Here is a 17648-nt window from a genome sequence, read left to right as displayed (position 1 = left end):
CAAGCACCCTCCGTCATACCTGAGGTGACTTAAGGTGATTTACTTAATACTGCAATTTTCCATCTTATCGCTGAAAGCAATCTTTTTGTAGTCTAGCCAACCTTGAATGGAGAGCAAGCTTTTCTGGCAAGCTTTCAATCAACCAATCAAAGACAAAATTGTCCTCAGCCCAAACTATTTTTGTAGCACCAACAGATGGTGCCAAGTGGTACATGAAGTATTCAATCAAACGGAAGTGGAGCAGTTCTCAAACGGTGGTTTGCTGTTGGATGGCAATGCAATAGATGATTCTTTTTGTTCTGTTTGTTAAGGCCACATTGCTGAATATAAGGATATAATATAAAGTATTTAATCATATATATTTGTGTATTTCTGGTCATAACGATGAAGCCAATGGCAGAGTTATCTGTGATTCTGTATATTTCCAATGATTGAATTTGTCAGTTCTTCTTCCCGATTTTCTTTTCTTAATGTGACTGCCAGAGTTGGCAGATACTGCCTGTTCATTGGGAATTGCACTGCTAACACTATGCCTGTAAGATATGACAAAAAACAAAAACAATCCGTTATCACAATAATGGCAACCTAACACCTTGATAGCCACATGTGACAGTAATTAATGGGCATATTTTCAGTTGTTTAATTTCCTTTTGATTCTTCTGTTCTTTATCTTGCAATTAACAATGGTAAGCCTGATATAAATCAATGTTTGCCATATTGTATGTTGGTGGCCCCCACCTATTGAGATTTTTATTTTTATCTCAAGTTATTCAGATTCATATCACATTTTAGTGCTGCACAGCTGAGATGTGCATTTCATTCAATCTGACAAAGACTTCCAATGTGGAAAAAAAATTACCCAACCCCTCAAAAAAGTTGACTTCCATACAGTACTGGCCCCATTCACCTCTAAATTTCATTCCACACTAGGTATACGTATTCATGAATCCATAAACCATGACAGGCTGTGATATATTGAAATTAATCTTCCCGTTTCTCAAATCACTGGAGTATTATATAGGCACTCAGTCTGTAAACAAAGGAATAAAGCCGGCTTAGATTGGTTCTTACCCAACACCCATTTTACAATAGCTTTTATTAGCTATAAGCCATATTTGATAACACCAACCTGCTATTTCCTGCACTCTACGTTTAGCTGAGGAGGTTGAACATATAATAACTGCAAGCAGTGAAATGATGGAAATTACCAGCTTCACCTATTGTGGCACCACGCATTAGAGATGATCTTTAATTAATGCTTAAAACTTTAAATTGGCACTAACACATCATTTCACAAATGAATTTAAATGAGAGAGGATGGAATGGACAGCATGAGGAAGAAAATCCAGGTGGGGATAAAAGAAAAAAGCTTGATAATAGATTTGGTATTAATAACTGCAGGCACTACACTCTTACATCTATCTTAGTGTTTGATACGTGTATTTAAGTTATATGGTGAAGGTCACTGTAAATCAAGGGCTGCAGTTTGAACTATGCACTAATGGTGAAATATGTAGATTATGAAATGGCAACATAGCTGATGATACTGGTGTAATATATTGGTAATATATAAATGGTGCAACGTAACTCAAAGGCACAAGCATGGCAGAGGTAAAATTGTAAAACAGTCAGAATTCCATTCAAACAGTAAGCACTATACCAAGAATCTAATTTATTGCCCAGAAATGAGAATTGATCTTGGCCCAAATTGTTGGTGCCAACTACAATGAAATATTCATAATGATTTTTTGGGGAGATGTAACTATGCAGATGGACTAACACATTAACACTGGGAACCAGGATCACAGGTATTTCTGTCCAGCTTTGTCTGTCCTCCCAATGAATTAGTAATCAAGTCGTCAATATCAAGAATTTGCATAATTGTCTGTCACTAGATAGACAGATAGTTAAATAGATAGATGGATTCATCTGTGCTACTGCAAGGTGTTTTTCATGTTGCTACTTTATTTATTTATTTTACTGCTTTCTGTTCTGGCAGACAGCAGTCATCTGTTTTCAGGTCTGTTAAGCACAGAGTACTGGTATTATGTGACAAGTCTTTCTCACACATTTCCAATCACTGATCAGTCTCAGTTTTTGGTCGTTTGGCTGGTTCCTTGAAGAATGGGGCAATGGCGTGGAATTACATATGGATTACAGGGATGTAAACTAAGTGTAATAAAATTAAAGTTATTGTGGCTAAGAGAAAGTGGCAAATTCTGCATTTGTGCTCATTTGAGGTAGACATAAAGTTCCGGCAGCAATTTACATCTTATTCACATAAAAGAAATGGTTTGACATTTTTCGAGCTATGGTTTTCTTCCAGGGCGAGAACCTTTTAATTAGTATGCAAAAGATCGTAATGTGATTGGTTGTACGGGCAGTGGATCTGTATTTACGTTTCCTCAGACATTTGTGGGATTTATCGAAATGCAGAAAAGAGAAATAAATCATGTGTTAAAACAATCAACGTTGACTATTGGTTTCAAACAGGAATAAAATCCCAGTTTCTACTTGTGTCACTCACACTTTATACTATGTTCATCCTGTGCTTCAGGTATTTGTTATAACTCAAATCTCAATCTTTTCCTAGACCTAACCAAGTTTTAGTGCCTAAATCTAACCAAAACTGTTATAATTTCACAATGTATGTATGTACAGTCACGTGTGTAAAATTTAGGAGGCTCCACTGGCAGAAATGGAATAATATCTAAAGATATGTTTTCATTAGTACATAAGCACCTGAATAAAGGAATTGTTGTGTTTTTGTTACCTTAGAATGAGCCGGTTCTATCTACAGCCATTGCGGGTCGTCTTCCATGGAGTCTGCCATGTTGAACTGCCGTGTTTTTACAGTAGCCGAGGACGGACAAACCCTGGCTCTACATAGGGCCATTCACGTTTTTTGTGCATTTTGCCACTGTAGTTTCTCCTTCACGCTTGGAAAGGGACTGTGAAGCGACAAAGTTGTGATCTGCAACTACACTGCTTGATGCCACTAAATTCTACACACTGGACCTGGAACTCATGTCATGTGCGTAAAGTGAAACAGAGCAATACACACTTGAGCTCCCTCTTAACATGTTCCCGGGTACCATGTTGTCATCAACAGACATACCTTGCACTTAGTTAATTATAATAGGTGTTTTAGACAATGCATTGTCTTCCATAAGCCTACTGTATTTTATCCCAGTAATTTATTATTTAGAATTGACCTATAATTTACAGACATACATTTTACATTACGTTGTATTTACAACATGATTAAGGCCCTGTGGTGTATCTGCTCAAGCTGGTGTTGTTTGTTACGTCTCTTTTACTGTAGCTGAACAACCCAACCCACCATATGGCCCTTTTAATTTTTTAAACCAGACCTGCACCCTTACAACAGGCCATTTATCCTTTCCACCTCTGCCTCTACATCTCCTCAGTCTGGCTGCCAGTGCTGTTGCTTTTTACAGCAGCCTCCAGGGCTTCAGATATGGACATCACATTGCATTTTTTCAGTAGACAGGTCCTTTCCTTGATCATTACTGCTCTGTAGTTGATCCATCTTACTAACCTGTTCACCTGCTGTCTTCATATTGGTTTCCAGTTTTAGTTTAAAAGAGGCTGCAATGACCAAACGCTTTCCCAAACATACAGTAGGCTTAACCTGGTTCTTGATGGTTCTTGAGGCATCCTTGCAAAGACTGGTCACTTTGAGCATAATGTTACTGATAGGACTGGTTTCTTGTTCTGTAAAATGACCATTTCTTAAAATTGTATGATTTTCATCATTCATTAAAAATGTATGTTCTGTGCATAAGATCTGAGAGGAATCCATTTCCTCACCATGAAAGAAATATCAATACAAGTAGGTCTCTGATACTTGTATGTGCATGTCATGACATTTTCTTTCAAATCTGGTACAACTATTGGGCCGATTGCTTTGAAAATTTGTACAAACATCCTTGGTCCCCATAGTTTATATCCTACTGACCATGGTAATTTCCTGGCTTTTCCTCTAGCACTAGGAAATTATAATGGCTACTGAAATTCTCATATCTGACATTAAACGATGAAAAGCTTTTCAAATTTGGGTTCAACATTTATGGATTGCAGATCAGGGCTGAATCAGGTTACAAGTCTCCAACCATTTTCAAGCTCAGTGAATGTTGGCAGCCTCTCTTGGCCTCTGCATTTGAATTTCGGTGCAAATCTGCCAAACTGGTCGGTGTCACAAAACAACAAGAAAGCACTGTTCTTTCTGAACAAATTATGCTAAAGCTTTAAGAGTTTCTGGCAATGACAGATGGTGGAAGGAGTGAAACGTCTATTTAATAAAATCACTCCCATCATGTTTATGTTCAGTGAAGGCAGACAGAGGAAGATAGGATAGTAAATAACAGTATGAAAAGACTTACAGAGAAATAATACCACAAACAGTGTCATGGGTGTGACTCCCAGTCACTTTAGCATGAATAACAAAACATATTTAAAATATTATAAAACATAAATGTTGCATTTTATTTTCAACTTCTACTCGATAAGTTACTTGTATTACTTACACACGACCATTTTTCACGTTTGTCATGTAATATTTACACTTCAACTCCTCTCAGTGTTTGAGCTTCAACTTATGTTTACACACATACAGTCATTTTGTTTTAACAGCCACTTCGAACACATTCTCACTCCCAACACCCAACTATGAATGTACAAGTGTACACTCACAACTATGATGCTGGTACCTCTCTAGCATCTTTTCTGGATGAACAGGGCGCTGCGGTCAAGTTAGCAATAATAAATATGCACATATGGTTAGACTTTAAAAATAAAACTTCCTGAGAAAGACATTTTCTGAGGTTAAACAAAAGCAGTTTGGTTAGGTTTAGGAACAAAAATACTAATGTAACATAATGCAATGTAACGTAATGCAAGTTGAAAAGTTTGCCCCATCCATCCACCTAACCTCCTCCAAATGCAGACTTTCTTTCTCTTTATACTACACCACCTGACTTTGACAACACAGCAAAACATTACGTTAGATGGCTGCATCCAGAAATTATGCTAAAGGGGCACCTAGATAGACCAAGCTGCCATATTTGACAAGCTGAGAGTAAGAACAGACTGCAACTTCAACTTCTTATTAATTAATTTCCTTTAATCTCTTAACATCAACTTTTACTGTCACACAAAGACATTTCAAAAGCTCTGAAGGCAACATATTAAAGGCACTGGACAAGGTTGCTTCAACTGCAAATTTTACACACCAAGAATTCAATTTTCCTCAGTAAATCTAGCCTTCCTGATGCTTAAAATCTAACATGCAGCATTTACTGTTTTTTAACACCTTTAACTCCCTTTCATCTTAACAAACTGTGTACAACTGAACTTTTGTTTCTGTCATTTACTGGTACTAAAGTAAGAGTAACAGCACTTTCCATTCCTCTTTGTGCTCAGAACAGATCATAGAACATTCATCCAGAGAACTGTGCCAGTAAAAGCCAGCAATTCCACAGCACATTGGACGATATCTGAAGCTGAGATTTGGGATTTATACACACTGCAGTTGGCAAACCACTGGTGAAAGACTTGGAGTCACCAATGTGAATGTGAGCTAAGGAAACTCAAATTGAATGGGTGTTTCTCCGCGGGCTCTGCACCAGCCATCAGAGGCGTGGAAAATGAAGCCAGTGAAAAGAGCAATTGAAAATGCCTCTGGAAGCTAAATAACTGCAGTGATGGCAGTGCACAGACTTTTAAATTTTGATGTTTCTTAATGAGCTATTTACATAAAAGACACAAAACAATAAAAAAAGAAAAACACAAATTATTTGACACTGAAGAGAGTAAAGGAAAAGAAAGCAAGTGGTTAGAGAGTCACTGAAAGTCTGCTGTGAGATGCAGTTTAGCAAGTGTGAAACTCCTTGATGAAACCAGTCTCTGTGGATGAGCTGAACAGTGTGTGTGTGTGCAATTGTGTCACTGTCTTATTTTATTTTGTAAGACAGGAAAAGCAAGCCAAGAAAACCTATTCAAGTGTCTTTAAATTGGGTTTGCGTGGGTTAAAGTGGCTAACCATGTGTGTGTTCTCATTGTGTATGCGTACACGTGTGCAAGTAAGTGGTCTTTATCCTCTTTGAAGGAACAAATGGATGCAGACTCAGTTTCATCTCGATAAACAAAAGACGAGTAACATATGCAGCTAACAGGCTTCCCTCACTGCCATCTGTCTGGATATGGAATGGTAATTTGGCAAACCGGAACTCACAATAAGCACAATGTTGTATTTTGTGGATTAATGTACAGTATATGTGTGTGTGTGTGTGTGTGTGTGTGTGTGTGTGTGTGTGTGTGTGTGTGTGTGTGAATGCGTGTGTTTGAGATGTGTTCCATGTGGATTTTCGCGACCGTGGCACAGTTTTTTTGTTGGTTAGTGTGTGAGTGGCAGCGATCTGTGTGAGATCAGCCCACAGTTGTCTTGATTAAAGCCAGCTGTTTCTCTTCATTAACTAAAAATCCCATACAAACTAGAACGCCACACACACACACACACACACACACACACACACACACACACACACACACACACACACACACACACACACACACAAACAGCAGTCGGAATTCACTGAAAAACACTTGAGTCACTTCACAGAGCCACTTCTGGGTTGCTAGAAATTGGAGTCTTTTGAACAAAGTGCTGGCTGATTTCCTGGTATTCATTCATCATCATCTCCATAATATTTCTAGAGAAACGATGATACACATCCATAAACCACCATTTACACCAATGTTCTAGAGTCATTTAAGTGTCTTTGAAAATTGATGAAAAAAAGGTATTTTATTATTTTGTGAAAGTTATTCAGTTATTTATTAAAAACTTTTTTTTTAAATTAGCACAGTTAACACAGAATTACCATGATGACCTTGAAAAATATAACTGATCTGACAGCAGATTTAGGGACAAAATATAATTAGCTACATAGGGGAAAGTAATCATTCAGTAATTATTCATTTAATTTCTTCAAAAACATTGTTTTATGACGTGGTAATACAAATTACGCGTTACCTGAAAACTTGTAAACATTTTAATGGTTGCTAAATGATCATCATATGAACAAAACAAACTAGAGAAATAACCTGCTCATTGCTTTAATCCCCTGACACCAAGAAGTCCACTGGCACTGTTTAATGACACAGAGATGACAGCTCCGTCACAATGGCATTTATTCTCTTCCAGATAAAAAAGTAGAAACACATCTTTAGACTTGCCATGAGAATAACAGGAAATAATAATTGAACTTTTCTTTACACTGATGTTGGCAGTGACTGATGCTGCAGTCTCGCAGCTCAAACTGGATTCCAAAATACATTTCACTTGCAAAGGACGTGTAAATGATATGTAACACAATCAATGACTAAAGCTTAGAAGTGTCAAATGGCTGTGTATAAATACTGCAGCAATTTGGAACAACCCTGTCAAACACCGCTTTTACACTTAAAAATGACTCGCTGTAATTTGAAAGGTTTCGCTGTTAATACCGCTGATCACACTGAGAACCCCCCAGGTGCTCTGTGCAGCCTTCAGTTTGCTGTTTTGGTTCATCAGTCAATGTGATCGACTTTCAACGACTCAAATAGTAATACAGCATGTAAATGAGTGGTCAAGAAAGTCAAACGTAGGTCTGGGTATCTGGCAGGCCAAATCCGAGCTAAAGCGCAAAGAAATATTGGACGAACGTTCCACATGTGATGAGAGTCTAGTGTTGTACCTCTCACTCTGTTCCTCTCATCTGGGTATTTATTTTTTAAAGGTTTAAAAAATGTACTCTCACGGTAGATAAAGATATGGTTAATTAGTTTGGAATAAACTTTCTACTCTTCAACAGGATGAGGGTCTCCTGTCATTTAGTCTGCCATATTCACTGCTAGAACATGTGACCAGAAAAGTGTATTTACCACATAAGAAATGCATTATAATTAGCTAGTTATCATTAGCTAAAATGACTACACAAGTCTCTTGTCTATTTAATGCAGGGTTAGCTGGCTAGAAATGATTTAAAGATACCCTCCGGACATGTATTACAACATATACAAATAGTCTGCTTAGAATAATAATGTGTGTCTGATGGGTTTTTTTAACAAAAAATTAAAAGAAGAAATAAAACTCAGACAATTTAACAATAAAGACATTAAAATCCTTACTGAAAGTCATCCTTCTACCTCATTAAAATGTCCAGAATCTGTGCTAATTTAGTTCATTTCTAATGTTTTTAGACACAACATGTCTCCTCCTTCACTGTAATGTCCATTCTCAGTGTATGTGCACTGGTGGCTTCAGTTGCATACTGGACCAGGACTGACTTCAAAACTCTTTATGATGTCACAAATCATGCTCAAACGCCCCTCCCCTTAAAATCAGATTTTCAATGAGCACAAAGAAACTTTCTACTTTCAGCAGATGAATGTGAAAACATCCTTCTAGTGTCAAACTCTACACATACAACATTATGCACAGTGAATGAATTAAACACCCAACTAAAGGAACAAGAAAAACAATATATTTTTGAGTGGAAGGGGACTTTTATAATAGAGGGTGGTTACGCCTTAACAGAGACATAAGAAGAGAATGAGGTATGAAAAGAAAAAAGCAGTGGAATAAAATATTGGTGTGGATTTTTCAAAAGGGAAAGTTCTGAAGATGGACAAAAAACTGCCTAACAGAATTAATCATTCAACAAATTAACCCAATTAATCATTTCATGAAACACTATGGCAACAGAAGTCAGTGCAGTCAAAGAACAGTGTCATATTGTCTGTTTTAGAGGAGGTGGAGGAAGAACCTTTGGGGGAAATTAATGGAGCACTCACTCTGTGCTGTTTTCGGTGTTGGCACATTATTAAATGACTTGTGAAAATAAAGGCTTTGGGATATAGAAGCTAGATGTGCACAAATACACACAGGTTTATGTTAGGATAATAAAAGAAAGCAGAGAGTAGTATTGTCTTATTTGAAATGAAGGGCAACTGTGCATTAAAAAGAAACCCTGCAAAAAGAAATGGAAAATAACAACTTTGCAACATTTATTTGTGTACACAGGCAAGCGTATTTTTGTCACTTACCGTGGGACAGTGCTTCCCAACCTTTTTCCTTAAGGGACCCTTTTCTATCACTGAGTAAACTGATGACCCCTAAGTGACATATTTTATTGATATTTCATATGGAACTTTTTATTCTATTCTCTCCCTTTATTATGTATGTTTTTTTCTTTTTTAACAATCATACATGCTTAACAGTCTTCCTTTTTGATAGATTCAGTGTTCTTTTCTTATTGTTTTATTGTTTTTTTGGTTGTTTGAACTTTTCTAATGCAGGATGAGGCTGTTTATCAGAGAAGGCTCTGTGAATATAGCTGTTCAGTTCTTCGCTGTGCCCTTATCGTATATATATATTTAAAATTGGGATATAGGCCTAATGTGAATATTTTTTACGTTTTCTTACTCCCCTTAAAATCAAGATGGCCTTGCGATCCCCTGTGGAGCTTTGGCGACTCATAGTGTGGGTCCTTACCCTCAGGTTTGGAACCAGTGCTGTAGGCCATGGCACTGACTTAAGATTTACCTTCATCTTAGCCATAGCCACTTCACGCCTAACCCCAACCCTAATATTAGCCAAAAGTAAACTCTTAAATGTAATGCTTTACCTTTGGGGGGTGGACGTTTTTGCCCCCACAGTGTGAAAGTGTAAACTGATTTATGTCCTCACAATGTGAGTAATATAACTACACACACACACACACACACACACACCGGACTCAAACACTGCTGAAGCTCAGCAGCACTTGTAGAGTGGGCCATAAATGCAGACAAGAGGAAGTGATCTTAGATCCTGATACATAAGGATTGTAGCCCACACACACACACACACACACACACACGTCCGTCCCTCCAAGAATCATGTCAAAAGCTCTCTCTCTCACTGTGTTAAACTGTGCCTCCACTCAAACTAAATCCCTAGAGTGAGAGTGAAAATAAGAGCAAGAAAGTAAGAGAGCAAGGGAGGGAGAGAAAGCGGGACAGAGAGACAGACAGAGAGAATGAGATGGGATTACAGGGATAATGTGAGCAGATGGAGGGAGGTCGAGGCTCCATCAGGACTCTCCATTCCAAACGGATTAAAAGACTTCAACCGAGCCACCGACAACCGAACTGATGCCGCGTTTCTCACGCTTGAGACGCCGAGCTGAGCCAAGCTCGCCCCCCGTCGCCCGCCGCTAAGCCCGGAAATGAAAACTTGTCGTCTTTCAGCATGACGCAGTAAACAGTTTGGTCATGGAAATGTGTTTCAACCCACTGTCCCCGCTTTCCCCCCCCTCCTATCAAGTACATAAAAGGTTAAGCTTTTGGGCTTTTCTTTAAAGCCATCCATTTAGGAATAATTTACACTGATCCTCCTCTTTAAACTTCGTATTAACATGCATCCTGTTAGAGCAAAACATATCACAATTCAGATATACATGCTCTCAAGGCACAATGAAGATTCAGTCACCCAAACCAGCACTGGTCAGAAAGGGATTTGACCATAAGCAACAATATGTTATGTGTATTTAATCTTCATATACATTAAGCCAGTTTGCACTAACTCATCCTTATTTTATGTGATTGGATTGAGCTGGATTACACATTAAATACACTTCCAATGCATTTCATTGTCACTGCCTCTCATGAATAGTATTTACATATTTTTAAAATGACAATAAAACCTTATTTTGTTGTTTTGTTCCTCCGTCACCGATATCCTGACAATTCATTCTTGACAAGAATCTTATTATTTGAGCTGTCTCCCATGTGTTTGTTCCTGTTCATTTGTAAGAAAAAAAATATAATAATGAAGTCTGTCCCAAAAGATTAAACTAGTCAAACTTTTGACAGAGTGCAGGGAGGAAAACGCATTACATCGGCTGGTGAAATTAAGAAATATTTTGAGAGCTGCCTGCAATTACGCAACTTGGGTGAATTTGGATGCCAAAAGTCCCTGCTGAGTGCCTCCTTAAAATCAGACTGCAGCTGTAAGCGACATCTTTTGATGCTTTGTAAAAGAACTCTGAGGATGTTGTGACACTGCAACTGTAAGGTAAAGTGTCTCATTTAAGACACTGAAAGCGTTAGGTTTTTCTATCAATATCAATGTGTTCAAGAAAGAAACAATGGTGACAAATAGCCAACATTGCATGCAGTTACTGGGAGTGTAAATTAGCATTGCGTGCCAAGAGCAGGCTCAGCTTCTTTTCTGCATCAGGATATAGTTCAACATTACCAAGACCAATAGGTCACATTGATTGGGTCACTCCCCTAGTCAAATGCTGTTAACTGGTCTTAACAGAACAAGCTGTGGTGCTGCACTCTTCCAGTCAAGTCAGACAGACATACAGACAGACAGTCAGACAGATGGACAGAACCAAGTTCAAAGACTTTTTCTAGACGACACATATTGTTTTTGCACCATATTCTAGTCTCCTGTGCTCAGTGTCACAGTCAATTAGCCCAATGTTTCATCCCTTCACATATGCATTTATTAATGTGAATGTGGCTGCATTAACTCCCTCTCTGTCTCTCCCCTCTCTCTCTGCTTTATCCGCAGGTGATAATTAACCTGTTGGTGCGGTGGCCGTTACGCGTTGTGCTTCTCCCCTGACATCCCAGCATCTGTTGCTGCTGGCAGCAGTAGCAGACACATTCTCGCTGCCCTAATTTATCTAAGCACATGAATCATCATCAACGCTGATGAATGTCGCTCAGTTTAACCTCTATTGTAAACACTGGGCACTCTGACACTGCTTACAGCCAGACTCCCCAGGGCAAAGCCTGATCTTCTCTGATCTCAGAGTCTAAGCAGGATTGGACCTGGTTAGTGTGTGGACATGAGGCAGCCTCTCAATACGGATGTTTTCAACTGGGGTAGCAAGGTACCTCAGTGGATATCACTTAGGTCACCACAGCAATAGGATCCCGGGTTAGAAACCCACCAGAGCTGACTGGGGTCGGGAGTTTTTACTCATTCATGTAGGTTTCCTCACACTTGCCTCCATGACCTTTCCCCAAACCCTGACTTGACCTTGCTTTCACCACAGGGATTACTCAACACAATATAACACTGTTCTTACTTTCTCCTCTTTATTACCAAGACAAGCATACTGTATCTTGTCCAGTGGAAACTAAACTAGGGTCATGGGACCATTAGAGGTCTAGGGAAGAAAATTTGCTTTGCAGCTAAATTAAATCAAGCCAGTGATCTAGAAAATAAAGATATATTTGATATTGGTCTCAGGCTTCACTGCCTCGCTATTATAACTCTACTACCAATGTAGAATTGTTATGACTGCAGTAAAATCCGGGAAAATATCATCAGCACTGATGGGACTCAAATGTAGGCTGCTATAAAGTACCCTCCCTCTCTGTGCGTATTTACGCACAAAATATAGCGTGACAAAGTCAACCAAGTGAAACATATGAAGTGAATATCAAAGACAACATTAAACTGTAAAGATTAAGGACAGATTATGTTTATATATTGCACAACGTGCCTCGCAGTGAACTCACATCAGACAAGGAATGCGCTCACACACATCATGTTCAATGCTGTCCCTCACCCCTCTCTCTCTCTCTCACAGACACACCGGGTCGCTGACTCACACACATGCGTGCTCGGTCTTTGGCTCACCTCTTTTATCCAGAACTTTGACGGTGATTTCCACCAGAGGCTCAGTCTCTCGGTCCAGTCTCCTTGATATGACTATATCCCCGCTGTCCCGGCTCACGCTTACCGGTGAGCTCTCCGCGTCGGGCTCCACCAGCTCAAACGCTGCCGACTGAAACCTCACCGGGTTCAGGTTCATCACCACTGAACCGATACCCGCGTCCTCGGACACGTTGATGAAAACGGGGCTGTCTGATTCCATCACTGACCTGGACTTTCGCTCTGGTACTTTAATTTGCGATTTAGGTTCCCGTCTCCCCTGTTGGGGGTCCGGCCGGGGCGCCAAGGGCCATTGCCGTGGACTGATCTCAACAGCAACGCTCTGGCTCGTGCGAGGTGGCCACCCGCGGTCCCGGGCAAACACTTTAAACTTAATCGGTTCACCCAGACCGAGGATGGAGTCCACCAGGAGGATGTCCCCCGTTTTGGGCACCGCGTAGAAACTCCCGTTTTTGGGCAGGGCGAAGTAGATGAGCTCCGCGTTCTTGCCGCTGTCATTGTCCCGCGCGGTAACCGTGTAGATCGCCGTGCGGAGCGCAGTGGCATCATCCAGGCTCAGTTTCACATCGGCACCGGGGAACGTGGGCTGGTGGTCGTTGGTGTCCAAGACGTCCACTTTGATCGATGCCACCTCAGCGACTACCAGAGTGTCCCCTTCCTCTTCCCGGGAGAGTCCCGCGCATTGCCCACAACACAAACCAAGACCCAGTGCGTATTCAGCCCGCTCCTCCCGGTCCAGAACCCCAGAAGTCTTCAATAAAATATGACCTCGTTTGTGGTGCGCAAAGACACGGAAATTCTCGCTCCCATCTCCCAGGAGTTTAAAGTGTGCTGCCGCTGGGCCGGATTCCCCGGTACCGCACAGCCTCTGCGAGTTGAGCCGCTTTAACGGGACGCTCAGTCCGTTGACCCGGGAGCCCGGAGACGAGTTCTCAAACACATGCCCGTGAAAGAACGGCACCTGCTCCGTGGTCCTGTTTCCGAGAGCGCACGAAGCCCAAAGGGGTAAAAACGCGACCCAAATCATGACTTGGTTTCTCACTGACTCCACTGCACTAAAGCGCTCGTGTCACGCCGATATCCATGGGTGCACTCGTTCCTTGGGGATATTTCTCCTCTCTCCCTTTGCGATTCAAAACTTCCATTAAATTGGAACGCAGATATTTGCCGACACCATACTTCATCTCGATGCAGGAGAACTTTGTGCTGTGCGTCCTCCTCCTCTTCCGCTCTCCTCTGTTTGCCGTCTCACCAGCAGAGCTGTCTGTCTGTGCGCGTCCCAGGAAAAAAAATGCTTCTTACAGCTCGAGTGCGCGCTTTCCTCCGTTCCCTTCCTCGCTCTCTTTTTGCGTGCGTTGTTTCCGACCGATCCCACACGGGGATCACACTTAATCCATCTTGCGTCTGAGTTGCTGCAAACTGCGCCCAGCCACACACAGGCGTGTTTTTGAGATGGATCAGACCTCTAATGCGAGGAAGGAAATCAGTTTTCTTTGCCACTCAGATGTACTGATGAGACGTGGTTGATCACGAGGATATCACACGGAGCCGGCTGTTTTACGCATGCATTGCCAAAGCATCCAGCGCAATGCATCTGTAACAGAGTGATGCAGCGGCAACGGATTCTCTCATCGGAAATGAACTTCTCAGCAAAGGAGCTGCGAGTCGAATCAACTCGTGCTCGTGCGCGCGCACAAACACCCACACTGTCACTGCCAACAGCTCGCAATTGTGTGTGTCTGTGCGTGTGTGTGTGTGACAGGGCGATCCTCTGGGAAACAACCCGACCTCCCTTCTCCTAGTGATCAATGTCCGGTCTTGCACGTCCAGATCCATCACTCCTCTTTCCAATAACACGTCAGGCCATTGGATTAAAATAATGTAAAAATCGATCATTTTAAAACGCCCCGGGGGGTGCAAAGAGAAAATAAAGGCTTACAGCTCCAGGCAGGGTCTCAAAACGACTCCAGAGCTGTCTTTATGTCACAGAGAAGTGGCCTATTTGAACATGTTCGTCACCCACTCTGTTTTATTTTGGAGCTTTTGGTCTCCAGGGGTCTGTGAAAGTTTCAGGCAGGTCCTGGCAAAATGAAGAACAGTCTCAAATCTAATATAACAGATTCACTTTCATACACTAGCTTTCACTTTCATATCTCCTCCCTGAATGTAGATGAAATTCAATACCAAATCGACAAGGCCCAAAATCTTTCCACGTGGATCCCTGTTAATAAATCTGAGACTGTTTTTGGATCAAAAAACATGCTGCATGGTCATTATCTCATCCAAAGCACCAGTCTTCTCTGTGCTTTTTTGTGGTTTTGTGCTGTTTGAACTCCTACTCACTAAAACACTGCAACCTGTGCAGTTTTAAAGTTTAAAATCAGCAGTCCTTGGATAACACAAGTTTCAGGCTTTACACCAAAACTGTGTTCATAAATTCAGTCAAAGTTTGGCTTTGTGTGGGAGTGAATTTCCATCGGTGTTTAGCATAACGTTTAAAAATCTCAATGTGAAGGTGAGTTAACTCTGCAGTGTTTTGGAGGCGAGTACAACAGTTTTGATGTCCAAGCGATACATACAGTTAGGAAATCGTAGATAGTTTGTCCAGAAATGTACCAGAGAAAACTGAAGATTGAGCTATTACCTTGACTTAAAATTTCATCATTATACACCTCAGGCACCCATCCAATGCTTCTGTGCAAATGAGTGTAAATGAGTATTAATGTTGTATAATGCAGCGTGTGGCCTTGGCTGAACTTGATGTTTTTTTCCCCACTTGAAACACATCAAATCCACCAGAGAGCTGTAATCATTTTAAGGCGGCTTTATACCTGCTCAAAGACATTTTCTTTAAATGAGGGACCATGCCGGCCAGGTTGAAATCATATCACTACTAATTACTAATTATGTCTCTCACAAGCAGATTGTTTTCCCTTGTTTAAAGATACTTGACAATATTAACTGTTATGAGTAATAATTAAAACACCTTTTAATTAGACCATGTACACGTAAGAAAACTATTTACTGTCAGATTATTTCTTTTTCTGTTAGGGGAGTTACATTCAGGGATTTCTTGTGTGCCAGATAAAAACATTATATCTGACAGAGGAAATAAGTACATTTAGACGTTAAATCTAGAACCAGTGTTTGTGTTGTCCTTTCTGGGTTACCAAACATGGCGGTTGAACATGGCGGACTCCACAGACGACCCGCGATGTCTGTAGATAAAAACGGCTCACTCTGAAGTAAACTTATTTTTTTTAATTTATCATAAATTGAACTCAAGCAATTAATTTTTAATGTATATGATTTAAGACTTGATGTACCCTGTGTCTTTATAAGATCCAATCTGCATTATACATTTTGTGCAATAGGTTTGTACCTTCATCCCATGTTGTATTTTATTGTATTGTGCAGTACAGTTTTGCATGCATTGTGCTATCTTGTATGGATTTGTCCTTTGTCCTGTTGAATCTATTAATAGACAAAAAAATAAAGACTGATATTTCTCTGTAATATCATCTCTGTCATATGAAGCGCATAATCATAAAAACATTTTCAAAGAAAAAACAAGCAGAGGGAGAAAAAGAGAGCGGCAGACAGAGATAGATTTGGTCAGCTGTTAAGCCTGACTGTGGAGTAATATTCCCCACTGTGGCAGTGACAATGGCCCAGTGAGCACCAGACTGAATCATCTCTTCCTCTCATCTCGTTCTGTTTATGTGTGCATCCTTGTTAAATTTAAAATAAAACTCAATATGTATCAAGCCTACCCCCGTAAACGTTTGCTCATTCATATTGCAGTCTTAGTTCATCAGTATTACCTTCAGCCTTTCAGTTGATCACGTATTTGGGAAAGTTACATATTCCAATCAACAAGCCAATGGAGATTTGAAAACACAAGTACTGAAATCATGTGAACAACCCTGTTACACACTTTTCGAGCATTCTATATGTTATGTTATGTTTTTATTGATGTTTGTTTTTGCTTTTTTATATTCACATTTGTGCGTTGTCACATTTGTTCAACTTCTATCCAATAGATACGGATATTTATTTACCGAAACTCGTTTATTCGAGAAACCAACTCCTCACGCTGAAGACAAAGTCCTGCGCCGGTGTGGTTCCCCAGTTACCTGACGAGGTGAGGAGACCCTATCGTGGCTGCAGATCTGGTGCAAAGCTAAAGGCTGGCCAAGAAGTGGTGATATAAACACTCTGTACCATCGGTGATCATCGGAAATGTGAACTCACTACTGAACAAGATCGACGAACTGGCTGCGCTGGTGAATAACGTTAAAATCTACAGGGAGAGCAGTTTGCTGTGCTTCACTGAAACATGGCTAACGGCTAACGTCCCGGACGTTAACGTTGAGCTACCCGGCTTCTGCACAGCAGGACTACAAACACAGCACCCTGAGGCTCTGGTGTTAAAGTCTGGGGACTTTAATCACGTGACTCTGGACACAACACTACCTGTTTTCTTCCAGTATGTGGACTGTTACACCAGGGGAAATAGGACTATTGACCTACTGTATGCAAACGTTAAGGACGCATACAGCTCCACCGCTCTGCCTGAACTGGGGAAAGCTGATCACAACCTGATTCTGCTTCAGCCTCACTACAAACCAAGAGTGAGGAGACAACCCACAACAATGCTCTCATTCAGGAAGTGGTCTTTTGAAGCAGAGCACGCTCTAAGAGACTGCTTTGGTAGTACGGACTGTGATGTACTGCAGGATTCGCACTGTGAGGACATCGAGGAGGCTGTTGACTGTACTACTGACTACATCAACTTCTGTATGGATGTTGTCGTTCCTGTAAGAACTGTGCGCTGCTATTCAAACAACATGCCCTGGATTACAAGTCATGTTAAGGGCCTACTTTACCAGAAGAAGAGGGC

General features: G+C 40.7%; 1 protein-coding gene across 1 annotated transcript in view; it reads right to left on the bottom strand.

The window, feature by feature from the left end:
* si:ch211-186j3.6 (neural-cadherin) overlaps nucleotides 1-14994 on the bottom strand; it is a 275261-nt gene extending 260267 nt beyond the window's left edge. The window contains exon 1 of the mRNA XM_051380620.1: nucleotides 12710-14994. Within this exon, the coding sequence (XP_051236580.1) occupies nucleotides 12710-13772 (1063 nt within the window). The 5' untranslated portion in view covers nucleotides 13773-14994. The remainder of the gene's footprint in view (nucleotides 1-12709) is intronic.
* Nucleotides 14995-17648: the final 2654 nt, after the last annotated feature.

The sequence above is a fragment of the Dicentrarchus labrax genome, unplaced genomic scaffold, assembly GCF_905237075.1.
Source record: "Dicentrarchus labrax unplaced genomic scaffold, dlabrax2021, whole genome shotgun sequence".
Classification (NCBI taxonomy): Eukaryota; Metazoa; Chordata; class Actinopteri; family Moronidae; genus Dicentrarchus; species Dicentrarchus labrax.
Note: the sequence above shows the minus strand (reverse complement) of the source record. Positions and strands in the feature narration are given on the sequence as shown.